The following is a 26697-nucleotide window of genomic DNA, read 5'->3' on the forward strand; positions in this document are numbered from 1 at the left end:
ATTTGTTTTTTTAGAGTCCCCCAAGTTCTCTAAATTCCTATTTTAACCCCACTATTTTATCTCCTATTTGATTCAATTTTTTTTTTTTATCAACAATTGATATTAATCAATTTCACAATTGTCTAATTAGTTTTATTTATTCATTTGTCTCTTTTTTTTTTAGTTTTTGGCTTGATTAATAATTTAATAAATTACTTATCCTATAAAATTTTGATAGAGCTTAGGGTATTCTAGGAAATTTAGCAGCGAAATTATTTCAAACACCCTTAACACAAGAGGCATTAAAGTAAATTCAAAAATATTATTTGGATGGGGTTTTAATTTAATATGTGTTTAAATCCTATGAGTTTGGTTATTTAGACCTACAAATAGTTGAAACTTGATTATGTATAACTCTTCGTTAATTGTAAATTCTATGTTTTTATTATTTCTAGTCTAGTTGAATGTCTTGTCTCTATTTGTTTTTGTTAATTTGGTAAGTGAGTAATATATAATAAATGAGTAATATAATTTAATATGAATAATATATAAAGTTGAGAATGAGTCACTTTCTATAAAGTTTAAGTTTTTTTTTTAATGTAATCCAATCTTAATTATTTACCTAAATCCTTGAAAAGAACTTAAATTTTTTATGGTGCTTCACTATTCATATAAATAATAAAACATCTTAATATATTTTTTAACTATGTTATGATAATTCCATAAAATAGTTGAGTTGATTAACGTTTAAAACAAGCAAAGGTTGCAAAGCTAGCAGGCACATATATTTTTTGAATTAAAACAAGCAAGAAGGGATAAGCGCATGGGCCTAACCAAGCCTGCGTGCACTTGGCTTGCTACACACACATGTTCTTTGATGTGAATTTTCTTTTTCTTTGGTTTTTCTTTTACATTTTGAAAGATTTTTATCAGATTCATTTACTCTTTAGTTAGTTTTTATGTGATTTTTAATACTATTATAAATTTTTAATTGAATTTAATAATTCTTTTTCAATTATTATATATCTGATCTGAGAATTATAATGCTAATAATTAATTGTTCATGAAAATTTGATAGAAATTAATTTTTTATTATTAATTTTTTTTAGATTGATTTTGAATTTAATATGTGAAATACTATCCAATTCATGGTACCAAGAACTCCTTCATGTACCATTGCAAGCCCCCATGGAGTAGAGAAAAAAAAAATCCCAAAATCAGAGCCTCCAAAATTTACAGATACTATATTCAAGCCCTAAAGCTCTAGATTTTCTAAAACAATATCCAGAAACAGCTGCTTTGTATATAGTTAAATGTACCTTTGTTAACACTACGTCCTAAGTTGTTGCTGCTCTTAAGAGGATCCCCTATGTTGAGATGCTTAATAGGAAATTCAGGGGCACCATTCTCGAGTTCTTTCATCAGAAATGCAAACATGTCTCTACAGTTCCTCAGAAACTCCTGACTGAGAAGTAACTCATTCCCATTGTTATCTATTGACCCTGTCAATGAAAAATGGGTCTTAAGTAATCAAGTAAAAAAATGGGATGCTATCCAAACACATGTAAATGCTCACCCATTTGTGGGAAGGATCATATGGGAATGGGGCCATTTATACTGACACAATAGTTGTCCCAATCAAAGGTGCTGTAATAGTCCAAAAATTTGTAGAGGACCTGTAAGCATAACATGAAGTTAGCTAACTTATGCATAATGCAAAAAGGAATTGCTGAAATGAAAAGCACTCACTGCTAAAGGACGGGATAGAGATGAATGGAAATTATCAACGACATTCAAAACCAATATTTGTAATGCATATGTTGAGATCAAGCCATGGTGTGCACCGAGAATTCGGCTCTCATGAAAACACCATGCTTTGATCAAGATAACGCTGCGTTTGAAAAGATGATCTCGACCAATAAGTTGGTCAACCTGAGAAGCAATTAGCATCAGAGAAGTCAGATATGTATTTGGATTCTCATTTAAATTTATGACTAAATTCAAATATGCAGAGAGAGAGAGAGAGAGAGAGAGATGTCTCACTTAGTGAACGAGCAAAGATTTGCAAGAGCCCACCCACCCACACACATAAAGAACAATCTAATTTTAAAAAGCTCGCCCATCGAATTAGTTAATAAAAGCTGAGAAAAAAAATTAAAGAAGAATGAAATGGTAGTTTTACAGAAATGTTGAAGATTTCTTATGCCAATAAAGAAAAAAAATAGAGGAACAAAAAGGAATGTGGATAATGGAAACGGAAAGATCCAAATAGACCAACCAGATGATAATACTAAGAACTGAAAAGTAGAAACAACGACAAAAAGAAACAAGAATCAAAAGAGAACTCTTGCAAGGAGGAGCATCTATCACCAATACCTATCAAAAAAAAAAAAAAAAACAGAAAAACAACCAAGTCTTGATCTTTCTTTTCCAAGTAATTCTCATATATCTTCACAGGAATCTCAACCCCGTCAAAATAAAGGAAAATGTAATATAATTGAGGTAGACTTCACAGAATGGACCCACAATTAGGTTACACATGCCACATGGCTAGTATATTTATAGAAGACAGCAAGTTGCTCAGCATTCTGAGACTGAGGTATACTGTAGGATCATACCTGCTCTAAAAAGCATAATGCGAAGGGCCCTCCCATTTGATTGAAAGAGATGTCAACGGCAATATTCTTTACAGAGCATTTTATGACCTTAACCTGCCATCCAAATTCCCAGCATTGAAGCAACATACACAAGAAAATAGCTCCGTTTTGATTCAGAAAATTGTTAAACACTCTTGATTTATGATTAAAGGAGGACAATAGAGAAGACAGCCATTACCAAAACAAGATAGTTGAAGTAATGAGCTAAGTTTTTATTCGCACAAATAAAAAAGAAGCATTAGAACTTGTATAAACCAAATGGAGCATTGCCAAAAAAGGATTCATTGCCAAAAAAGCAAAAAACCATGACAAGTGCAAGTTATGTGCAGCAGCAAAAAGTTTTTATCTGAGAGTGAAACTATTGCATCAAATAGAGCCTTCAGTTGATTGAAACATGTGAAGTGTAGCACTTAAAGTGAAACGATGTACAAAATGCATACTCATTGGATTATAAGGGCGGATGTAACATGTTCATGCAGATCACCAAAAGTCATTTCAAAATCATAGAATTAGATAATCAAGTTCCATAACTTGTTTTCAAACATCACTTTGACTCAAAGATGAACACCCGCAATTGAAATTATTAGAAATTAGGATACTCTAGCCTAAAAGTTGTTCTAATACATGCAATCAAAAGATAAGATTATTGTGTTTTATTTTGGAATAGTTGTTTCCCTCAAATTAATGTTCCAAATTGAAAACACTCCATATTTTGGAACAGGATTTCACATTGAAAATATCTAGGAGTAAAAGGATTTATCGTAGCTCTGATTTTGACCCATCTTAATACAGAACTCACATTTCAATTAGATACACTATTGAGAAGCTCTTCTACAAGTATTTGATGACGGGTTAAAACCTAGTTACAGAGAAACCTCCAAATTGTGTCATGTTTCTGGTAAACTTCAATAAGAATGCTAACAAAGTTGTAATGGAAGAAGTTTCCTCTTCTGAATGAATGAATGAACAGTAGTTCCCTATCAGTACTAGCTCCAAAGACTAAGAAGTTGCCAACATCAACTGTAATTGTTCTGTTACATTTTCAAGAAATTATATAGTAGCCAAAACCTTGAAACTACATCATAACCAGAGTCCAAACTCAGGCTATAATGAATTCTTTCTTATTTTACCAGCTACCAAATTAGGAATCAGATTGAGAAATTTGATCTTGTACATGCTGAGTGAAGTTCCAGTTTTCTCATTGACTTCTACCAACTCTTCGACAAGCAAAAAAAGGATGGTTACAAATTCACCTACTATCCCCTAGGTTTTTAACAAATTATGTCCTTCCATTGCATCTGTGAAATTGAATGAGGCGCCGCTCATCTCCTTCTCACATATGGAATGATACAAGAAAATTGGGATGAACAGGGTGTGGAGGGTAACGGTGCCAATACTGGTGGTATTATAGTTAATGTTGGCAGAAAGCAGGCTGTATCATTGCCAAATTCAAGAGATATGGTTTTCAGATGTTTGCTTGGGAAGTTCACAGCCTCAGATCATTATACAAAGGGATCATTTAACATCTACTCCTAAAACTCAACGCAATATGTTGCACACATTTGAGCACACATACACATGCACACACAGAATACATGTGCATGCTCTCATGTGCGTGAGTATGTGCTGGTAAATTTATTATGAATAAATCAGTTGTCAGTTGAATTTTCTACGGATGCAAGGAAGATTTTAGAAACTTAACCAATGACAAAAATAATAATAATTGCAAGTACAAAATTCCAAAACAAGAAAGCACATTATGCTTGGTTTACATGATCTTGGAAAAAGTAAATACGATCTCTTTCGTAAGTGTTCCAAGATGTGTTGGACATTATTACATGGGCATCTTGTCAATAAATGATGAATAAGGTTGCACCGTGGTCTTTGGTGTAGAGAAGCATACTATAAATCATAGCCCATATTCTTGGAGTACCTAGAAGTAATTGGAAGTAAAGTATTGTGAAGAGAGAATTTATCAACCACCTAAATACATGCAGTCATAGTCAACAGTATCAGCTTGCAAGTACATCATCAAGCTCATTGTTGTACACGATGGTTAGAGAGACAATAAAAGACAACTTAAATAATGTGCTGAAGGATAAGTTTATGGGTCCACATAACACCTTAATATTTGACTCGAGCACAAAGTCATCACTTTTAAAGAAGGGTTGGAGTTGGAAAAAATTAACCTGAGCTTGAATATACTGGACATCATTTACTTGGAACCCCAGGTCCTGCTCTTCACATTGGAGGAGAGTGAAGACATCCCTGGCCAAATCTTCCTCCATGCTTTGATGGCTGAGGATCATCAGGTCAATATCTCCATCTGGAAGATAGGTTTTCAGTGGGATCGAACCAAATGGAAAGACCTGTAAAAATAGAATGCCAATGCACGGTAAGTTTATGTTAATGTAACTTCAGGGAAGAAACCCCCCCCCCCCCCCTCAAAGAGTGGATGCCCTGGTTATTTCTGTCAAATGTCCAAAACAAGCAAAAAGCAATCATGAGTAATAGTCTTGTATATATGCACACAAGGATGTGTTAAAATGTCAGATCCATGTGAAGGATGAAGGCGTCGACTTTCAAATCCCAAGAATATGTATCCAACTAAATGGCATTCATTATTGCTGAAAAGATCAAGCAACTTTTACATGAAACACTTCAGAAAGCTAGCCTGAATTTTAAAAGGCAGACCCATATAGATAGCTCGTAGATTTTCAGGCTAAACACTTATCTCAACATCCAGTGAGGCTACAACAGAATGCTTTATGATAAAGAAACCAGCAAAGTCATCCTCCAGGTGAATAACTTGAGATGAGCCCGCTAATCAACTATTGCAGTTCAAATTCTCATGTTTCCAATGCTAAAAGCAGAGAGTAGTCTCTAATGAGAATGCCCATGTCATAATTAGTTTATTCACTATTTCAATAGGAAAACATTGGAACAAACTTCTGACAGGCACATGATTGTACGCACTAACGAGAAAGATCTATATATGGAAACTGAGAGGGAAAAAAAAAGGAAACTAATTTATTCAACATTTCTGCCACCAGAAAGAGAATCACCTAGAAAGGCAGTGGACAAATCTCACCTCAACTGCAAAATAACCCTTAATTAAACTCCGAACATAATCAATGACTTCCTTCCTTTTCTGCTCCGAAACAAAAGCAGGTTGAATGGTATATAATATCTCTTGGGTCCTTTTCTCAACCATTAGCCATAGTTCCGAATCAATAAATGGGTGTGGACCAAGTGAGGAGGAGGAGGAGGAGGTTGAGGTGGAAAAGGAGGGAGGTGAAAAACTCCTTTGAAGATTTCCCATATCCAAGTTATGAGATAGATGCTTCAATTCCAGGAAGAGCAGCCTAAGAACACTAAAAAATGCAGTGGCCCATTGACAATTTCAAATCTGACTACAAATAATCAGTACAGCAAAATGTTGAAAGTTAAAGATTAAAAAAGTTTCAAATGCAAAAAGGATAAATATTTTTAGCAGAAAATATACGGATTCATAGAAGCCAGTATTAATAACAGATTAGGGAACCCATGGTGACTAGTGAAGAAGAAAACCCTAAGAGTGTTAAGAATAAACAAACTAAACATGAAATTGGCACCAAGTTGAGAAGCAAACCAACAATTTCAATGCTTCTTGAGAAGTTGAAGCTGCTTTCACATCGGCTGCAGACTGGAACTGCATATCATTTTCTGAGATTTTTTCACAAAGCCTTCTTATACGATGATATCTTAAAAGTTCTAAACTAGTGAAAATCTGGAACTATAAAAAAAATGCTGCAAGTTATCTTAAAAATGGAGCACAATTTTTAGAACAGGATTTGAGATTGGAACACTAACATAAATAAGATTGCACTATCAAGGAAAATAATTGGTCTCTACAAATATGGATTGAAGAAAGAGAAGAGCACAGCGATGATAATAACAAGAAAATCATTCCTACTTCCACCCCTCTCCCTTTCTTTTCAACTTGAAGGGAAGCTTCACGAGTTCATTAGTAGATGAGCATAAGTGAAATTAACAATGCCAAAGAGATAATAAGGAAAAGTTTGGATAAATCTTCTTGTTGTTGGGTGTCCAAATGTAAAATACTTGTGTCAGGCTTCACAGCCAAAAAAGGAGCCTTGCCTATCATAAATTTGCCGAGATTCTCTTGGCAAAGTGGCTTCTTCTTCATTAATGGGCCAACACGGAATGTAAGAAGGTTATAATAGTTTTCCAAATATGCACATAGCGCTTTTAGTATTGACAAAAAAAATCAATTTTTATCCACTTCTCATTACATCTCACCTAATCCCTATTTTTCTAGTCCAAATTATGCAAAAGGTATATTGGTAGCTCCCTTCAAGGATAAATGTTTTGACTCGTTCCCAGTTATCACCTATTAATTGCATTCATTGCATGGAGATGCAGTATTGATAGACTTAATTTTCTGGCCTTTTTTGGTAAAATTATCAGATACTAGCATAACAGAAAATTATGGAAATACATGATATGTTTGAGGACGTGCAATATTATTTAGCGCTCCTGGAATTAACTAAAATCTGTGACTAAAACATGTAATTGAGCTCCATGAATAGCCCAAGTATCTCAGGATGACCTAACAAGGTATGTTGCTAGGACCTTATTCATGAAGTCACAACATAGATACAAATATTTGATATATTGAATTCAATGAACCATATAAAAAGGAGATATCCACCAAAGTATCATAGGTACCAAACAAAACAGAGCATTTCCTTGTAAAAGGATTATGTATCTTTCCAATTACAGTACCTAGTTTGTATGGGAGGCCATCTTGAGTATAGAAGATAAATTGGTGAACTTCAATGATTTGGCCATCTTTCAGACCTAACAGTTGAGATCAAGCTTTCTTGAAGGCCATCCTTCTTAATCCGACAAGAGAAATGAAGGGCGGGCTTCAATGATGCTGTATTCCATAGATTGATAAAGCAGTCCTAAAACTCAATGTGAGCTTGTATATAGCCTTATAAGTTACAAGGAAAATCCATTCTCTCCGTACCATGAAGACCGCTATGTAATCGAACCTAGAATTTTGACACAAACCCCCATCCTCAATGACATGAGTTGGGCACAGGTGGCTGAGTCATGCAATAGACGTTACTTTATCTAAAAACAAGGTTGGCTCATCAACCCAAGGACTAATGTGACCTGGCACAACTAGTCTCAAGCTATGGAGGGCAAGTTGTGGTTCTCCGAAACGACAAATGGATACCCCTTTGCCAAAAAGAGTGAGAGAGAGTTGTTACTTTATCCAACGACGACATGACAAAAGCTACAAATGGTTGATACTGAAGGTCAATGCAAATTCTAATGGTCAAATGTTTTTCAATCCAAAGGTCTGATACAAATGGTTGGCATAGTTCCGAGCTCTGGTAACAGATTTTGCTAAGCTCAACTACATGATGTCCTTGGATAAAAAAGAATGATATAATTGCATAGAACGTTCATAACGAAATTCCAAATTGAACAAATATCCCACTATACCTTTTCAAAATTAAGCAAACATGATGCTGCAACCATAGGTCAGTTGAGGGCATCCGATTCGGCATTTCTATTGAACGACCATTATGATTATTATTCACTGCTGATTAAAATCACAAATTATAATGCTGGAACTGTTCTTTCACACAACAACTATGTGAACTTTTCTATCACAATCCCTGCTTCAAGAACCAACCACCCAGGCCAAATTCTTCTGTACCAGTTCAGGCTTCGAATCCAGTAGTTACAGTAACAATGTGGGCATTGACCATTGAGGATTTACTGATTCAGGATAAGACAAGCAAATAAGGGAGGAGGGGAGAGAAGAAAGGTAAAAGAAAAGAGGAGAAGAAAGTGACTGCTCTTATGCTTTCACCAAATTCTAATAAACTCTAAAACCGCATTAGGAATACATTTTTGAAAAGGAAAACCAAAGGAAATTGCACCAAATAGGAAACATAAAATATTCCAAGTAAAAAAACTACAAGTAAATAGGAAATACAGCTAAAAAATTCGAAATTCTCTAATAAAACCAATTAGTTAAACGGCCAAATAATAAATCCAGCAGTCTTTATTCCCTCCCTATCTATTACAATATACTAAAAATGGAAGCAAAAGCAGAAAGACCTTAAAAACTTGGAAGAAGTTCACCTTAGTAAGACCCAGATTTGCTTCTTTCTTCTTTTTTCCTTTGCCTTATTGCTCTGATTACCTTCCAAATCTTTGAACTTCTCGCTGCTGCTGCTGCTGCCCTCATGCATGTAGTACAAACGGCTCATCATCTCTCTGTTCAAAGTCACACAAAAATAAACCCTTACCTTTCAGTTCCCTGACTGAAACCTAAGACTTAGCCAGCCCCTCAACCACAAAATTATACTACTACTACCCAGAGGTTCCAAAAGTAGGGAAGATTGATGATGACGCGGCAAAATCTTGGTGGGGTTTGCTTCCTCAGTTCAAAAGATATCTGGGCCGTTCATATGCAGTTAAATTTTTTTATCCATATATATATATATATATATATATATATATAAACCCCACTAAAAGTAGAACTGCCCAACCCAAACACTTTCCCGCCATGTTGACTCTCTCTCCTAAAGCCCCATTTCTCTACAAACCCCAAAACCCTAACCCTAAAATTCAACATTATAAACCACAAAATAACGGGATTTACTGCAAATCCGAGCTCCAAAGCGAAAGGGGTCTCGAATTTGAGACCGGAGAGACCTTCTTTCGCCATGAAAGTGCTAAAGGCCGAGACTTGGGGGTATTAGCAGCATCCCTGTACAATCAATCCAAAGGGAAATTACGGGTGCTTGACGCATTGTGTGGGTGTGGAATCCGGTCCTTGCGCTACTTAATGGAAGCGAAAGCGGATTTTGTACTGGCAAATGATGCTAATGATGAGCACAGGAGGGTTATTTTAGAGAATTTGAAGAGAGTAGACAGAGGTTTTGGGGATGAGAGAAAATGGGTTGTTACACATTTAGATGCTAATAGAGTGTTGAGTGAGTGTTACTTGCATAAGGATTTTTTTGATTTGATTGATATTGATTCGTTTGGGAGTGATATTTCCTTGTTTTTGAGGTCTGCAATGAACACATTAAGTTTTGATGGATTGCTTTATGTTACTTCTACTGATGGCCACTCTTCAGGCGGTCACCATCCTGACCAGTGAGTATTTGAACTGCATTTCAAGCAATTTTGTTACTTCTTTTTATTACATGAACTACTTGTACAAAGTGACGTCTAGTTCTGTTGATAGACTGAATTGCATTGTTTGTTAAAACTTAAAATTAATAGCTAGTACCATGTCTTGTTGTTTGCTTGTTAAACTTGGACACTGGTATCCTTGAAAGTAGAAGATATGTAGTGAAAATTGCACTAATAGTTGATCTGGTTTCTTTCTGTGAACATTGATTGTCAAAATTTGATGCTTTATTGCTTTTGGTTGAATGAGTTTGCAACTTGTTTACTGCCTCAAGTAGAACGGTTATGATTTGTGTATTTTTATGTCTAGTTCTTTAGCTGCATATGGAGCATATGTACGTCCTATGCCATATTCGAATGAGGTTGGTTTGCGAATGCTTATAGGTGGGGCTGTGCGGGAAGCTTCTGTGCTTGGCTATTATATCACACCACTTTTTTCTTACTACTCGTATCATGGACCTGTTTTTAGGGTCATGCTAAGAGTAAATCGAGGGAAGCTACTTGAAAACAGGTGGTCTTTCTGTTAATTGCTATGTTACTGCTTTTTGAGTTCAATTCTCTACCATGCTATTGGTATTTTTAATTACAAATGACTTTACCTTTAATTACAGGCATTATGGTTTCATCACCTACTGCAACAATTGTGGAAATTCACAAGAATTTTCATGGGCTGAACTTGGTCAGATTAGTTGCTCTTGCAGTGGATCACATGTAAATTTTCACTTACAATTCTCCTCACATCATTATTTGAACTGTTTCCCTCTAACTTCTTACATTTATCTTCCTCTCTTGTGGTACAATCTCTTGCTCTGCAGTTCTCAATATGGTGCATGACATCATAAGTCTCAGAAGAGTATTTTTTCCAACTATGAATTGTTATGATACATGCTAAATCTCAGGTTTTCCCCAGGGCTCTAGGTCGCTCGTTATTTCAGGGCCCCTGTGGACAGGACCTCTTCATAGTGCTGCCTACATTAGTAAAATGATAAATTTGGCTGAGGAATGGGGATGGATAGGAAATGGTGCAGAAACTGATCTGGGAAAACTTCTGAAACAGATGTTGGATGAAAGTGATCCCAGATTAAAATCTGGATACATCAAGATGGATGAGGTCTTTTTTTGCAAATGTCATCTTCTACTTTGGCCTCTTTATCTCATTGTGCTAAGATACGTGGCAATATACAAATTGTAATGAAGATTTGTCATCTATTTTATTGTTTCAGGTGGCAAGCCGGGCCAAAATCAATTCTCCTCCACTAAGGACCATGATGAGTGCAATGCAAAAGGTATACTTCTCTTCCTTGGGGACACTTTATCATGATCGACCAAGGGCTAGGAGCCATGATGGGACAATACAATGTTCATTTAACTTGCTTTATCTCTTTAAGAGATTCTAAACATGGAACAGCTGTTAGGGATAGAATTCAAAACGATATAAGCATGTATTGTCTTGTAATTCTGTAGTTTCCCTGAGTAGGTAAAGCTGCTTTATATTTTTATTCTAATTAGGTTTCCAGGTATGGGGGATTCAACTTCCCTGGGGTTGTGATAGCTCTATTGGATCTCCAATTGACATTAATAATACTCACAGCCTGTAGGGTTTTGGTTGTTTCAGGAGGGATATGCTACAAGCAGGTCGCACATTGCTTCAAATGCAATCAAGACAGATTGTCCCATGTCAGTATGCATCAGGATTTCTAAGGAACTACAGGGTGTTGATAGTTTTTCTGTATAATTTTGGAGCAAACATACTTGCTGTAGGAGCTGAACATTAATCATTCATTATGAGAGGGTAAGGTGGATTCTTATACAGGCTGAATCCTATAACTGCTGCAGCCACTGCTAATACATTGTATGCATGTGTGTGAGGAATGAAGAAATTGGTTAACATTGAAGATTGAAAAGTGTTACTTGTGAGAGAGCATTCGAGTTACCTCTACAATATGCGAGGTTGTAAATGAATCGAATCAATGGCGACCGGCTCTGAGTTTGACACAATGCAGACTTGTTTACATGGTGTGTATTACCATGGATACCCTCGGAAGATAAGATCCCGGCAAAAAGAAAGAAACGATAGATTATAAGTTGAAGGAAGGTGAAAATGTATCGCCATGGACAGATTAACCATCCTAAGAATTTCGTGCTCCTTTTGTAAAATCAATCCAGAAAATATTATTGAAGCCTCATCAACTTTAGCCAGTGTTTAGATGATGTTTGGATATGCTGGTGCGGCTGCGGTTGAAAAAAAAGCAATGTCATACATGTTTGGTTAACCACAAACCACATTTTGTTTTTATGTGGGTCTGCGGTGCAATTGTAAAAAATAAAAAGCAATTACACATTGCTTTTCATGCGTTTCTCCTCTCTCTCATCATCGATAATTTTACAATTACTTTTCCAACTGTCCTCTGTCCCTCTTTCAATTTCCCAACTATCACAAAAAAAAAACCCAACAAATTGATGATGGAAGGTTGTTGTAGATTAATAATGCCCAGTTTCAACATTTCCCTAAACTATTCCTTCATGCATTTCACCTCTCTCTCACCACCGAAACTTCCCCAATAACCACTGTCAATTACGGTCCTCACATCCTCACAAATTTTTTTCTTGTTTCGGTTGCAGATCAATGTAATTGATGAACTAAAACTCCAATTTCCTTCCCCAAATTGTTCTCCTCTCTCTTCTCTTGCTACAACCCCATTTCTATTTTGCCCTGAAACCACCAATGCCGGAGCAAGCTTCTTCCCCTCTGTCCATTCTTTCCCAACGAAGATCGAAAACACAAACCTTCACCAATTTGTCCTTCCACTGTTACAATTGCAGAAAACCCCCAAGAGATTCGTGCTAGGAAAGGTCCACGAGCGAGATACTAGTAAGTACTGTGCGTTTCCCTTGTCAATTTTGTTTCACATGTTGCTCAAAATCTAATTTCTGTAATGGGTCTCTATTGTTTTTGTTTTTCCAGAACAAAGCTGCAGCACCGTGGTGGTTTGCAGAACATAGACAGAGACTGAGGTCAATTCCTGTCTTATCTCCATCTTCATTTTTGTTTTTTTAGATAAAAAATTGCATGTCTGTGCTGCTACATGCTCTATTACTATTAACACTGCAATTGTTGAATTGATCTATAAATTTCATTTTTGTTGCTGCTTGTGTTCTATTTACTATGTCTTCATCAAATTATTTGAATTTATAGCAAATTTCATTGCTTCTTCTGCTTGTCCTCTGCTTTGCATATGTTTTTAATTTTTTTTCTACTTGAAAACTTGCATTTCTGTGATGCTTCTATGTATTGTGTTACCCATGTTAATTTTGTAGTAATTGTAGCTCAAAATCTATTTTATCTTCTGAGTCTCCATTATATCTTTTTGCATGACAAAGCTACAGAACCGTGCTAGTTTGGACACCTAAAGAGATAGATTGAGGTAAGTTCCTGCCTTTTCTCCATCTTCATTTTCAATTTTTTAGATGAAAAATTACATGTCTGTGTACCTGCATGATCAATTATTGTGTGTTCTGCAATTGACAAATTCCATAGCTGTTGCTGATTGTCTTCTGTTTACCGTGCCTTCGTCATTTGTTTTGAATTTAAAAGAGTTTAATTGCTTCCATATACTGCTTGTCTGTTGTTCTTTGTTCTGGTTTTGTTTTTTATGTCTACTACCAGCTGACAGTGCTGTTGCTGGATTATTTGCTTATTGGAAACAATGTGATGCTTTGAAATTTCATTTATGTGTTGTTCTTCATGGTCTGATATGTTTGCTATGCACATTGATATTGTTTCTATTTGAGCAATCGTTGATGCCTTTACTGTGCGTGTGTTTAGTGTAATCATAATAAGTGCCTTGTTAGCATGTCGTGTAGGATTACTTTTATTTCTACTTGTGCAGTCAAAATCAGAATTTTGAGTGTTTTTTTTTTTGTGTTTGCATACTGTGAAAGAAAGCTGGGTTTCTTTGAATGTAGAAATAGATTTTATTCTGTTTGTTTTTTTCCCTCTGTTTTTAGCTTCCAAATAGCATGATGGCAATGAAGTGTTGCTTGATAAATAAAAAATTATCTCATGGCTGAAACTGAGTTTTCTGAACAGTTGAAATTAATAGGTTTCAATTAGTTTTCATTACAAATTAACATAAACATTCTCATTCAAATACATGCATGGTTAATGTTTGTTGCTAATCACACAACTTTTGTAAATGCTGAACATTGAGTGTTTTATTAGTGTTTAAGTCCACGGTTTATGTATGTACCACAATGTAATTCATATCATTTATTGATTTCAAACTTTTGTTAAATGTGTTAAAAGATATCATGGAAGGTCTTGAATCTTTTGATAAAGCTGCTTGGACAAAGGAAATGTTGCATATATTTTGTGATATATACATTAAGGCAATTGATATGGGAATGAGACCTAATACTCATTTCGATAAAACGGGGTGGAAATTTCTTATAACATCATTTAAAGAACAAACTGGTCATGCATTCACTATAACACAGTTGAAAAACAAATGGGATGGATGCAAAAAGGATTGGAGGATATGGAATAAGCTGGTTTCTGAAACTGGTGTTGGCTGGAATAGTGAGTTAGGCACAATTGCCGCTAGCGATGAGTGGTGGAAACAAAAAATTCAAGTACATTCCTTGTCATCCTAACAATTTCTTTTATTATTGTCAAATTCCAACCCCAAAATTTTAGTAGTCTGATCCTTCATTACTTGATTTAATTTATATGCAGGAAATTAGAGGAGCCAAAAACTTCAGACGTGTCGGTATTAAGCTGTCTTTGAAGAATAAATTTGACCGAATGTATTCCAACATTGTCGCAACTAGAGCGTATGCATGGGCTCCTTCATCAGGTGTACCTGTTGGTAGTGATGTCGATCCTAGTACAAGCAATGCCGACATTGCTCATGATGGTTTGGAAGAGGGCAGCAGTGATTCAGAGGAAGATGTGATTCCAGATTTCCAGACTAACATGGCTCGAATGGTTGGAAGGATAAATATGTCTAACAGCAGCAACACAAAAAGTGGTGGCAAAAGAAAAGAACGAGATCATTATGACGTGCGAGGTAGAAAGAAGAAAATAACTGGAATTGGTGTTTAGCTGTTGTCAAGGTGCAATCATCTACTTGAGAGTATGTCGACTAAGAGTGATTCGACTTCTTTGAATATGGATCGCGAAGGTTGTAGTATTCGCGAGGTGATGGATGAGCTGCACTCAATTCCTAGAGTTTCAATTGAAGATGAGTTTCATGACTTCGCTACGAAGTATCTTAGTTTAAGAAGGAAAAGAGAAATGTGGGCCAGTATGGGTGATAAGCAACAGAAGTTGAGATGGTTGCAACGAATATATGCACAAACTAAACGTGCTTAGCTGACATGGTATGATTTAAGTTTCTTAACTGTTAATCAATTAATTATGTTCAAGTGCTTACGATATTTATACATGTTTATTTTTTTGTTGAAGAGTAATGGGATGCCAGTTTTTAAAAGAGTAGTTTCCATTTGCCGAAGTTTGTCCAAGACATTGTATTATTCCACATTTCATGTTAAGACATATGAGCATATCTGTTTGCGGTAATTTATGTACTATTATATTTATTAAACTGCTTTTCGGGAGTTAACAGACTTGTATGAGAAATTGTTGGTTGTAATGTTGTATTTTATCTACGAATTACAATGTTCAATGTTAATATTAAATGGTTGACCCTTTAATGGAATTGGTTGTTAATTTACCTTAACTGTTCTGTTCCCTGTATTTTTTTCTTTATTGCCGTGAGGTTTGATAGGAATAATAATACATGTTGCTGGTGTTTCTTTCCTTGGCTGTATTTTTTTCCATTGGGTAGCTATTGTGAGCTTATGATGTCTGAAAAGAAACCCCTTTTGCAGTTTACCGTTGCTGTTTTTTTCTTTGCTGCCGTGAGGTCTGATGGGACTAATAATACATGCTGCTGTGTTTTTTTCCTTAGCTGTAATTTTTTCCATTGGTTAGCTACTGTGAGATTGACATGCTGCTGGTGATTCTTTCCTTGGTTGTATTTGTTTCCATTGGGTAGCTATTGTGAGCTTGTGAGGTCTGAAAAGAAACCCCTTTTACAGTTACTGTTGGTGTTTTTTTCTTTGTTGCCGTGAGGTCTGATGGGACTAATGTTGTTGGTGTTTCTTCCTTTTCTAAAAGCTTGATCTTGCTGCTGGTTTTTAACTTTTAACTCTGTTTTTATTCCTTTTAACTCTAGTTTGAAAGACTACATGTCAGGATGGTGTACATATATGAGCTGTAACATTATATGCTACTTTTACAGCATATACATACATGTGAATGTACTTATGTTGAAAGCTCAAAAATTGTAAAATAGACGTAAAGAGCATTGAAATTTTTCTATATAAAGAGGAATGTTTGCATCATATTTTTCACTGAACTAGCTTTCTTCATAACAAGCTTCTCAAACCTCTCAATTGCATTTTATACAAGCAAGTAGAATACTCCTTTTTTGTTGGCTTTACAGGTATGGAAAAAACTTATGTCGCACCAACTCTTTGATAGTTTGTTTATTGAATGATATTTAATTATTTAAAGTTTTTTATTAACAACATATAATTTTTTTCTTGTTTACATGTAATTGAAGTTATGGATGATCCATGATTTAATGACATATTTAATGAAGATTTCGATGGTAATTATGATAATGTAATGAACTGCATTGTAGACCAAATTAATTATCCTAGTTGTGAATGTAGTGGTGTTTCAGTTGATGGTGTCGAAGATGATAGTAATGGAAACGACTCTGACGACAATAATGACGATGATGATGATGATGACGACGTTGACGATGACAGTTATGGTGACGATGCATTTATTATAAGGAGGCATTTTGATAGAAAAAATTAATTATATGCACAATTGGAGCTATAAACATGTATTATATTAATTATATGTATAAAGAACCATATATGGTTTCCTATAACACAGGGATGCCTTGGTTGTTGGAGGTTTTAAGAGGTCATTAGAAACGAAGTGTTAACATGTTCAGGATGGACGCAACCACTTTGTTGAGTTTGTGCACCGAATTAGAAATGCACCATGGCTTAAAATCGTCAAGAAGAATAAGCGTTATTGAAAAGGTGGCAATGTTTCTATTTACAATAGCAGTTGGGGCGTCAAATACACAAGTGTAGGAAAGATTCCAGCATTCAGGTGAAACTATTAGTAGATGTTTTAAAGAAGTGCTTAAATCATTATATTTGTTTGTTGTGGAAGTCATAAAACCAGTAGATCCATAATTTACGAGCACACCAAGAGAAATTGCTATGAATCCAAGATTTATGCCACATTTCAAGGTAAGATGAATTTTTTTTATAATTAAGTTGTTCAGAGGAGTATGAAATATGTTATAAATGTTTATGAGTATTATAAATGTTTTTGTGGCACGTAGAATTGTGTCGGTGCAATTGATGGAACACATGTTCGTGCCTGCATACCATCTGCAAATAAAATTCCATTTATTGGAAGAAAAGGTGTACCAACATAAAATATCATGGCCGCTTGTAGTTTCGACATACAATTCATGTTCGTGTGGGCAGGATGGAAAGACAGTGATACGATACGCGTATTTTTCTTGAGGCTATTAACAATAGCAATATCAAATTTCCAAGACCTCCGGAAGGTTATGATTTTGACTAAATTGAAGATTTGGTAATTGAAGGAATATAATTTTTTTCCAGTTTTGTTTAAAATTACCATGTTATTTTTTGCAGAAAAATACTATTTGGTTGATGCTGGATATCCAACGAGTATGGGTATTTAGGTCCCTATAAAGACGAGAGGTATCACTTCTAAGAATTTAGGCGTCGTGGACAACCAAGTGGTCAGAAAGAAATATTTAATCGTGCACACTCGTCACTACGTAACGTGATCGAACGTTCTTTTGGGGCATGGAAACAGAGGTGGAAAATTTTGCAAAACATGCCTGCTTATCCATACAAGACACAAGTTGAGATTGTAGTTGCATCAATGGCACTACATAACTATATTAGAAGGAGTTCGCAAGATGATGCAGTTTTTTCCGAGTATGATCGCAACCCTAATTTAATTCCAAATGACTTTTTACCTGATATTGTTCAAGGTTCGGCCGTTCAAGGCTCACAGAGGCCTTCACGTATGGATTTTGTACGCGATGAAATTGCAAATAGTTTAATGGAACAATAAAAGAGTACATTAATGCATGAGGATTTTTCATTTTGTCATGTAATCATAATTACAAAACACCTATGTTTTGGAATTATATATGTGTGTTTATTTATGTCCTTTTAATTAATTCAAATCAAATATAAAATATAAAGCATATTAACCAAAAACAAGAAAGTATTTTTTTTAACCACAGTTTTATCAAACACAAAACTGTTTTTTTTCGACCACAATTTCAACCACAGTAGTTTAACCAAACACAAGAAACTGTTTTTTTTTAAATCACATCTTCAACGACAGTTTTAACCAAACACCAATTTTTTTTTAAATCAACCTCACAAAAAGTACTTTTTATTAAACTGCTTTTTTCACACCACAACCACAAAAGCTAGCACAATACCAAACACGCTCTTAGTTCAGTAAGATTGCTAAGCAAGGTTGAGTTCAAGCTATGCCTTCATTGTCTAAAATACCATGAGACTATTTGGAAACGCGGTCCAACCAGTATTTTAAAAAAAATTAATATTTTTTAGTGTTTTTTTTATCGTTGTGATGTGCTGATATTAAAAATAATTTGTAAAAAATAAAAAATATATTATTTTGATATATTTCTGAGTAAAAAATATTTTAAAAAATAATTATAATCATATTCTAAAATATATCCAAAAAGAGTTTTTATTTTGTTTATGCACTGTGTATCTTTTAAATAAACACATTATCAAAATCACTAAGAATAGAATCAAAGTTATTAAAGGCCAGGAACTAGTGAGTGAGAGAGGGACTTTACATTTTATTATCAAAGCCAAAATATAAAAAAAAAGTTTTCATATGAGAATAGAAAGAGATGGAACTAAACATTTTAAATATAATATTATAGACATATAACCTTATTAAATATTTTTTAAATAAAATCTATTAGTATTTTTTTTTCATTTTTAAAACCTTAATAATTTTTTTTCATAGGGAAAAGGCCAAATTAGTTAGTGTATCTCAAATATGTGAGGCATTGTTTAAACCATGTGAAATACTTACCTTTCCTTTTTCATTCTTTATGATGCTTATTTTTTACAAAATAAAATCATTACAAATTTATATAAAATGAAACAATATAATATTTAGATTTAATTACTCTTATACCAAAATAGTAATAAAAACAAACACAAATAATACAATTAATTACCAGTTTTTTTTTGGTGTTGTAATCATTTTCATGTGGGAGATGCATTCTTTTTCTTTTGTTCACTCTATGTTCTCTTCCCTCTCCTTTGGTTTATTAAATCGATTATGTTTAATTGGTTTATTTTCAAAATATATTTCTTCCATAAAAAGTCATAAGAGTCAACTTTCATTATATGGTTATGAATAATGAAACCATAACATTCACTTGTATTTCATAAAATCAAAAAGGTTTTTAATCAATTGCTCTAAAATGATTCTTAAAAATACCAAACTCTCATTCAATTGTGTTTCTCAATAAAGAATATCAAAGATTAAATAACTTCTTTTCATTTCTACTAAATAGTTCATAAACTCATTGAAGTGATATTGAGCTCCATGAAAAGAAGAAATGATTTTTTTTTAATGTTGTAACCAATATCACCAAGATAATATTTACTTACAAATAAAAATAAATTATATTACTAAGTTTATCTAATTTAGACATTTTAGATGATTATTGCATATAATAAATATTTTATTTTATACTTTCTGAAATTTTTAAACCACTATATCTTAATAGTGCATCACCTAAAACATGTGAATCGTGTGCACTTCTTTCTTATCTAACTAAAACATATGTAAATTTCAAATCAAAAGTTATAGCAGCTAAAATATTTTATGTTATTCTTTCTTTTCAAACTCAGAACTTTTCTTGAATTTCAACATGAACATTTGCAGGAACACAAATATCATCAATTGCTCCCACACATTCTTATTAAATATGAAATAATAATGATAAATTTTTTTTTCTTAATGTAATTAATTAATGTATAAAAATATCAATATTGTTCTTTTTCCTTAAAATAAATATAAAATCTTTGATTATTCATTATCTCTATAGAAACCAAATCACCTAGATCTTTAATAAGAAGTTTTTACAACTTAAGAATTGTCTTTAATACAATTATATAGTAATGATGCATAGCTTCAACAGACTAATAGTTTATACCACTAATAAAATAAAATCTAAGATTTCAGCCTATAATTTATAATAACATAATCCATTTACTCTTACTTTCTAAAAGACACATATTGAATTAATCGTAATAGGTTATAGGTTATGACAGGTGAGAAGTATCATGCTCATTTGTTCACACAATAACATCTGTTATGATTCCAATAATGATAAGGGCATAAGGTCTTTCTCGAATTTTAGGGTTCATGCCGGCCATCTCAGCAATACCTCTGGCATGGTCACTAATGGGACTGTATCCATTGATTGTCAACCTAGTGGCAATGGTGCTCAATATTTCGAGGGCAGCTACAACAATACCATACTTAGTTACCAAAGAGAACCTAGCAAAAATGTTGATTGCCAGAGCAAGGATAGGAATAATGACAGATTTGTATCCCATCGCAAGCCTAAAAATAGCATTAGTGGCAGCTCCAGTTAGGCAGGAATCAAAATCTTCTTGAATGGGGCTGTACACATTGCTGGTATAATACTCTACTACCAATCCCATAATAAATCCAGCCCAGAGACCAACAACAACACACAAAAAGAGTTGCCAATTCTCGACAACTTCCTGGGTTCTGAAGTTGAAGATGGTAAAGGAAGATGGGGGAGCCATCCAACTATCAATGGCAATTCCAACAATCATCAAAACAGTGGAGATGATGAGTTGATTCTTTAGTGATAGCTCAATTTCATTCACAGCTTTAATTTTGAAGAAATCAGTTGCAGATAAGGTGATTATCAAATAAGCAGTGGTATCTACAAAACTGACTAGGAGGATATGACCTTGGAGTTAATTCATAATTGATTCCAAAAGAGGAGATGGAAGCAACAACCAAAGCAGCACAAGAGGACTCGGCATATGAGTTGAAAAGATTAGATACAATGTCAGCTATATCAGCAGCATTATCGGCACTCACATCACAATTATTCTGCAACCGATCAATAATCTTCAAACCTTAAGCGTGCCCATGTGATGCAATCTTGGAATGTCATGTATTTTTACTTCCCAAGGCACTCAAGAACACGTTCCAAGGTGTCCTTTGACTGAGCATCACCAGCTCTGATCATATCATTAATAAAATCTCTGGATTTGAAAGATGGGCATTAACTTCTGTCGAAGTTTTTTCAACCAATCCCTCGAACTCAAATCGAGCCCATGTCAGGCAATGATCAATGTTATGTGGGAACGAATGCACAATCCATAAAGGTGCTTGTTTCTCTAGTGGGTCCCTTGAAGCGCTATAATTTTTAGTCAAGGTGAGAAATGATCGTCTGAGAGTTGCATTTGGCACCCAAGGTTCCTGGCATGAAAAGAGACTTTTGGAAGTATAAGCGCCTCTGGTCAACATGAAGTCTTGCATTGACGTTTTCAAAAGCATTGACAACAGCAGTTAAGTTCTCCTATAGAGGTAGAGTAGAAGTAGTTGTGGAGGAGGCTGAGGAAGACAATGACGAGGGTGAGTTTATGCCAAATAGAGGCGTAGCGGAAGTTGAGGAATAGGAATAGGAAAAGGAAAAGGAGGTTGAGCCAAACAAGATTGGGGATGAAGTTGTTCCAGAGAGGGATGAGCTTGTACCTGTTCCAAACAGAGGCGAAGGAGCGAATGATGATGATGTAGTTGTGCCAAACAAGATGGAACCTATGTTTGATGTAGAAGGAGAGCCAGGAGTGGAATTGCTAGAAGAAAAAACTGTATTCCAAGTCAAAGTAAAGAGAGTTGATGCAGGCGAACAAGATTACATCGGCATGGTCTGTGTTGCAATTCCCAAAGCAATTCCAGTAGCAAGAACCTGAGCACTTCCAGCACTCTTCGAATAAATGGTGCCTTCAACAACCCCAGCAACCTTGCAAGGGTAAAGATTTTCTTCCGACTTTTGCAACATAGATTTGGTTTGATCTATCATTCCATCTCTTATACCACTTGTTGCATGTTGAACTGAAAAGAATCATGCTAGGATTTCTTTCAAGCATTTGGGTGAATTTTGAGAGTTCATTGTCAAGGCCAGCAATGGCTTGTATTGATTAGTATCCATAGAAGAAAAAGAAGCAATAGAGAGTGTGTGAGAGAAGGATATAAATTCTATAATTTCATGTCTACATGATTTTCCAAAGTTTATTACAGACCTATATATAAGGAATTTCCTTGTCTAAACCAGCCTCCCAAGCTTAAGATGATGCATAAATGGTTCTTCTTCTTTAGTCATCCCTTTCTCTGTGAAATAAAGACAAGTAACAATAGACATGCAAGATCGCCAATATCCATGATGAACCTGGCACAAATTCAGGATATTTAAAGTTTGAACCTTCAAATGTCTGATCAGGTACGCATAAAAATCAACTTCCGCCATCACATCCCAATCCCAATCTACTTGGGGCGAAATATCATGAACTTCGTTTTTTTCCTCCCCAACAAATCTAGCTAAATTTAAACGTGGCGAGAACACTGGCTGAATTTGACTTAATTCCATGTATTACCAATATAATTGCTGTAGAAACACACAATGATAGGATATAAATAAAAATGACATTAAACTGAGGTCCATGATATTCCTGAAGCATCCTCATCAGTCAAAACTTTCGACAACCTAAAATAATTCATAAGTCTTAACAGTAAATATATATAAAAAAAAAATCATCAAGTTCAAATAGCTTCATGAAGCAAAACAGCCAACAAAAGTGTTTGGTTTGATTTGATTCTCTAGACACGAGCAGGAGCTGCCCCAGTAGGCCGAGGTGCTTGGCCAGGTTGACCAGGCTGACCAGGCTTCGGCATGTCATCCTGAAACATGGAAGACAAGAATGCCAATGAGTAGACTTGAATGCAGGCAGAAATTATATCAAAATGATTTTGAAATTAGGACTAGAAAGTAGCCATAGGATAATTATTCACAAGACCAACTCAGACCAAATGATTTTGAAAATTCATTTCCAGAAATTACAACTCCAAAAAAACAAAAAGACTTGAATGCACAAGCAAGGTACATTATCTTAAAAATGAAAAGCATTTATAAATACATTAACATAGAACATGAGGTTATCTATACAATGGCATATCCAATTCCTAGTTATAAACTATATATTAATACAGATGCACATGAAAAACAGAACAATGGCATCGGAAACACCCAAGTTCAACAAGGACAGACAACAATTATATCAAAATGTGTAGACAAGCATTTTCACCAGTATAATAAATAAAACACGACATTATCAAACATCAATAAGAGCTAAAATATAAAAAATCTAACATTAAATCCAACAAAATAACGCAAGTAATTGAATACTTGATAATAAACAGAATCATGATTAATTATACATTGAAAGCAAGAAATAAAAGATGAGGTGGAAAAAAAGTACCCTGCGTCTAATGAAACGCTGTGGAGGCTCCCTCTTCCTGCGCTCAGAGCTAGAGCGAACCCTCACAACACGGGAGTGAATAGCACAAGAGACACAGTACTGCATCTTGATATAAAGTTTAGGCAAGACATATCCTGATAACACAACAAAGAAACATTGAGAAACACAAATCAATCACCAAATTGAGCATAATTAAACTGGTTTAGTGAGTCAATTACCGTCATAAACACAAGACTCTTGAACATCCCTAACAGCAGCTTGCTCCACTATGTTCCTCACTAGAAACCTCTTAATTGCCTTGTCCTTTAATTATTCATCAAAATTAAAAATAAAAAAACAAACAAATCAAAATCAATGATCTTTCCAAAAAATATAATGATTTAGAGAGCGAAAAGTAAGAAAGTGTGAGTACCTTGGGACAGCATTTTCCGCAGTTGGAGCACCGGATGAACTTAACATGTCCACGGCCGTGCTTGTTGCGTCCTCCATTCCTACGCTTGAATGTCTGCACAGTTCACAAAACAAACAAACAGATCTTCAAAGCAAGAAAACGGATGGAGTGTCTCATAAGATAGATGAGATCTGACGGACTCACCATGGCTACTGACGGTGGTTAGTGAAGAAGGCAGCTTAGGTATCTGGCTCTTCAGCACGGCTGCTAGGGTTTTTTTTAAGTGGTAAGAGATGAAACAGTTTGCAAAATTAGACCATTTATAGTGAGTTTCTGTGTGGCGCTCCCTAGCATTCTAGGAATTATTGTTTTTATTACTATGCCCTCGCTCTTCAATGACCGGGCCGGCTTTAATTTGGACCGAAAGGCCTTTAAGTTTCTTTTTAAAAAAAAGATCCCTTTAAAATTATAACAGTAATATACAAATTTTCTAAAACTTTTATTAAAATTACAATTATAACAATAACATTATAGTTATAATTATGTTATTATAATCATAATTATTATACGCTTTAAAAGAATAGGATTTTTAATTTTTTATAACACAATTATTTTGTAGTTAAGTCGTTTAAGGTGCACCTAATAGGATATGGGTTGTGGGTGCGAATACTATGTCTCACACCTATTTTTCTAAATTTTGATAGACAATTTATCATATGTCATAATTTTTTAAAAAAAATAATAAAGGATCGACAACATGTTATGAACCCTCTTAATAGAAAGAAAGAAAGAAGAGTCAGACTCATATTCACATGGCCTACTACTAGTTAGGCTAGGAATTTAGCGTGGCTCATTGCTGAATTCTTCTCTTTGGTTTTTTTTACACTCTAAAAAATTTACTAGATTCATTTACTTTTAAGTTTTGACATGATTCTTAAATATTATTATAAATTTTTATTTGAATTTTAATAAAACGTAGTATATATGAAAATTTGAAATATACGATTATAAGATAAAACTTTTGAACTTTTGAATTGATACATTATGTTGTAGGAAAAGAAAATATTGCATATGTAAAAGACTTATTGTCCTTTTGACTACCTTAATTTGTGTAATTTTATAGATAATTTCTTCACTAAAATTATAAATTAAAAAAAATTGAGTGAATTTTAGGGATGCGTGTAATTAATGTCCAAAAATAGAAGAAAAAAATATAAAAAAGATAAAAATATATTTAGTTAAGAAGACAAAGATGAAAATACAAAATAAATATATTTTTAGAATAATTATAACTAAATTCCTATATTTTTTTAAAAAGACGCATGGGTCTGGCATGGTTGCCAGACCTAGGCGCTTAGGTCATGCAAGGCCTAGGCACGGGTCTGACATGGTTGTCAGACTCAGGCACTTAGGTCTGACTTTTTTCTTAACAAAACATTAGAAGTCCACAAGAAATTATTAGTTCAATATCCTGAGACCATTCAACATATTTGCATGAGTACCCAAGATATCTGGGTCTGACAACCATTTCAGGCCCAAACGCCTTATATGTGGCACTCATGCTAGTAAAAACGCATTGGGTCTGGCAACCATGTTTGGGTCTGACATGGTTGCTAGGCCCGAGAGCCTTGGGTCTGGTATTCAAAAATAAACGCATGGATCTAACATAGTTGTCAGACCTAGTCGTTTGGGTTAAAAATAAAATTAAAAAATATTAAAAAATAACAGTGCAAAAGCAAACCTAAATCTATATTTTGAAATTTTAAGAATCAATTAACTGCTTTTATTGAACAAGAGAAGAAGGGAATAGGTTATAATTAACGCTCTCAAGCTCACTTTTTACTATCTAAACATAGTTATTAGATCCAAGACGCCTAGGTCTGGCATTCAAAAATAGAAGCATGACTCTGGCATGATTGTCAAGTCTAGACGCTTGTGTCAAAAATAAAATTTAAAAAATAATAGTGCAAAAGAAAACCTAAATCTATATTTTGAAATTTTAAGGATCAATTAATTGGTTTTATTAAACAAGAGAAGAAGGGAATACATTATAATTAACGCTCTCAAGCTCATTTTTTGTTATTTAAGTATAGTTATCAGACTCAAGGCGCTTGGGTTTGACATGGTTACGAGACCCAAGGTGCTTGGGTCTGGCAAAGAGTTGAGTGGAGGTTTAAAAATTAACCCATTTGATTAAGTTTAATAACACTATTAAAACATTCTCCATACTTTTAATATTTTTTCATATATTTTTTTTAAAATTAATATTGACTCGTTGCAAAGCGCGAGTCAATATACTAGCATTACTTATACATAGTTTTTATTTGATGACAAGAGTATTATCATATCAACTTGGAGGTACTTCATGTTTTTTCTAGGTGTAATTTTCTTATTCACTCACCTTGTTCTATTTTGTGTTTTTTTGTTTTTCTTTTGAGTTGACATGCCTTGAAAGTTTATATGTTATAAATATGTTGTGTTTAAAATTTTCCATGTTTTTTCACCTTCTAATTCCCTGAATATGATGTTTTAAAAGAATGTATATGTTCGATTTGTCCCTAAAATGGATTAAGCAATTTAATGAGTTTATTCACCAATTCATATTATTTTTCTCTTCAATTGACATGGATCCAAGATACACAACAAATGGTTTGGATTGGTGACGAGCTTCACCTAGCACATGGCTTTGAGGCTATAAAATGATGGAAGTAGGTATTTTTA

At 34.3% G+C, this 26697-nt stretch overlaps 4 protein-coding genes and 1 pseudogene across 6 annotated transcripts; 2 read left to right on the plus strand and 3 right to left on the minus strand.

Moving 5' to 3' along the window:
* Positions 1–1128: 1128 nt before the first annotated feature.
* LOC133670272 (poly(A) RNA polymerase cid14-like) lies at positions 1129–9112 on the minus strand. Its single transcript, XM_062090802.1, is given in 7 exon segments — positions 1129–1481; positions 1556–1655; positions 1729–1911; positions 2598–2690; positions 4826–5005; positions 5728–8435; positions 8805–9112. Coding segments are annotated over 6 exon segments (1017 nt in total). The 5' UTR covers positions 5959–8435; positions 8805–9112; the 3' UTR covers positions 1129–1251.
* Positions 9113–11767, plus strand: LOC133670271 (tRNA (guanine(26)-N(2))-dimethyltransferase). Of its 3 annotated transcripts, none has more exons than XM_062090799.1 (6): positions 9113–9827; positions 10174–10374; positions 10475–10574; positions 10774–10990; positions 11087–11149; positions 11479–11767. In XM_062090799.1, exons 1-6 carry the CDS (start codon positions 9232–9234, stop codon positions 11562–11564), a joined length of 1263 nt encoding a protein of 420 aa, XP_061946783.1. In that variant the 5' UTR covers positions 9113–9231; the 3' UTR covers positions 11565–11767. The 3 variants fall into 3 exon arrangements, with proteins under 3 accessions (XP_061946783.1, XP_061946782.1, XP_061946784.1); XM_062090798.1 differs by having other exon boundaries at positions 10774–10974; XM_062090800.1 differs by having other exon boundaries at positions 10333–10374; positions 10774–10974.
* Positions 11768–13262: 1495 nt separating this feature from the next.
* On the plus strand, positions 13263–15435 carry LOC133669090 (uncharacterized). Its single transcript, XM_062089101.1, has 2 exons — positions 13263–14495; positions 14599–15435. Exons 1-2 carry the CDS (start codon positions 14175–14177, stop codon positions 14965–14967), a joined length of 690 nt encoding a protein of 229 aa, XP_061945085.1. The 5' UTR covers positions 13263–14174; the 3' UTR covers positions 14968–15435.
* A 4925-nt stretch (positions 15436–20360) lies between these two features.
* LOC133669944 (pyrophosphate-energized vacuolar membrane proton pump 1-like) lies at positions 20361–22132 on the minus strand (annotated as a pseudogene).
* Positions 22133–22735: 603 nt separating this feature from the next.
* Positions 22736–24340, minus strand: LOC133669270 (small ribosomal subunit protein eS26x-like). The gene is made up of 5 exons (XM_062089338.1): positions 24181–24340; positions 23998–24090; positions 23804–23888; positions 23586–23719; positions 22736–23007 (listed from the first exon to the last, which is right to left on the minus strand). The coding sequence occupies exons 1-5, from the start codon at positions 24181–24183 to the stop codon at positions 22927–22929; spliced, it is 396 nt and encodes a 131-aa protein (XP_061945322.1). The 5' UTR covers positions 24184–24340; the 3' UTR covers positions 22736–22926.
* Positions 24341–26697: the final 2357 nt, after the last annotated feature.

This window comes from Populus nigra, chromosome 12 (assembly GCF_951802175.1).
Source record: "Populus nigra chromosome 12, ddPopNigr1.1, whole genome shotgun sequence".
NCBI lineage: Eukaryota > Viridiplantae > Streptophyta > Magnoliopsida > Malpighiales > Salicaceae > Populus > Populus nigra.

Bases quoted from the DNA above. Each gene is read 5' to 3' on its own strand.
- LOC133670271 (XM_062090798.1), top strand. From the start codon at position 9,232: ATGTTGACTCTCTCTCCTAAAGCCCCATTTCTCTACAAACCCCAAAAC. The intron at 9,828-10,173 runs GTGAGTATTTGA...TTTTATGTCTAG, and splicing joins GGCGGTCACCATCCTGACCA to TTCTTTAGCTGCATATGGAG. The intron at 11,150-11,478 runs GTATACTTCTCT...TGGTTGTTTCAG, and splicing joins TGATGAGTGCAATGCAAAAG to GAGGGATATGCTACAAGCAG.
- LOC133669090 (XM_062089101.1), top strand. From the start codon at position 14,175: ATGGAAGGTCTTGAATCTTTTGATAAAGCTGCTTGGACAAAGGAAATG. The intron at 14,496-14,598 runs GTACATTCCTTG...ATTTATATGCAG, and splicing joins GGTGGAAACAAAAAATTCAA to GAAATTAGAGGAGCCAAAAA.
- LOC133669270 (XM_062089338.1), bottom strand. The intron at 23,889-23,997 runs GTACTCACACTT...GAATAATTAAAG, and splicing joins GCGGAAAATGCTGTCCCAAG to GACAAGGCAATTAAGAGGTT. The intron at 23,720-23,803 runs GTAATTGACTCA...TTGTGTTATCAG, and splicing joins AGAGTCTTGTGTTTATGACG to GATATGTCTTGCCTAAACTT.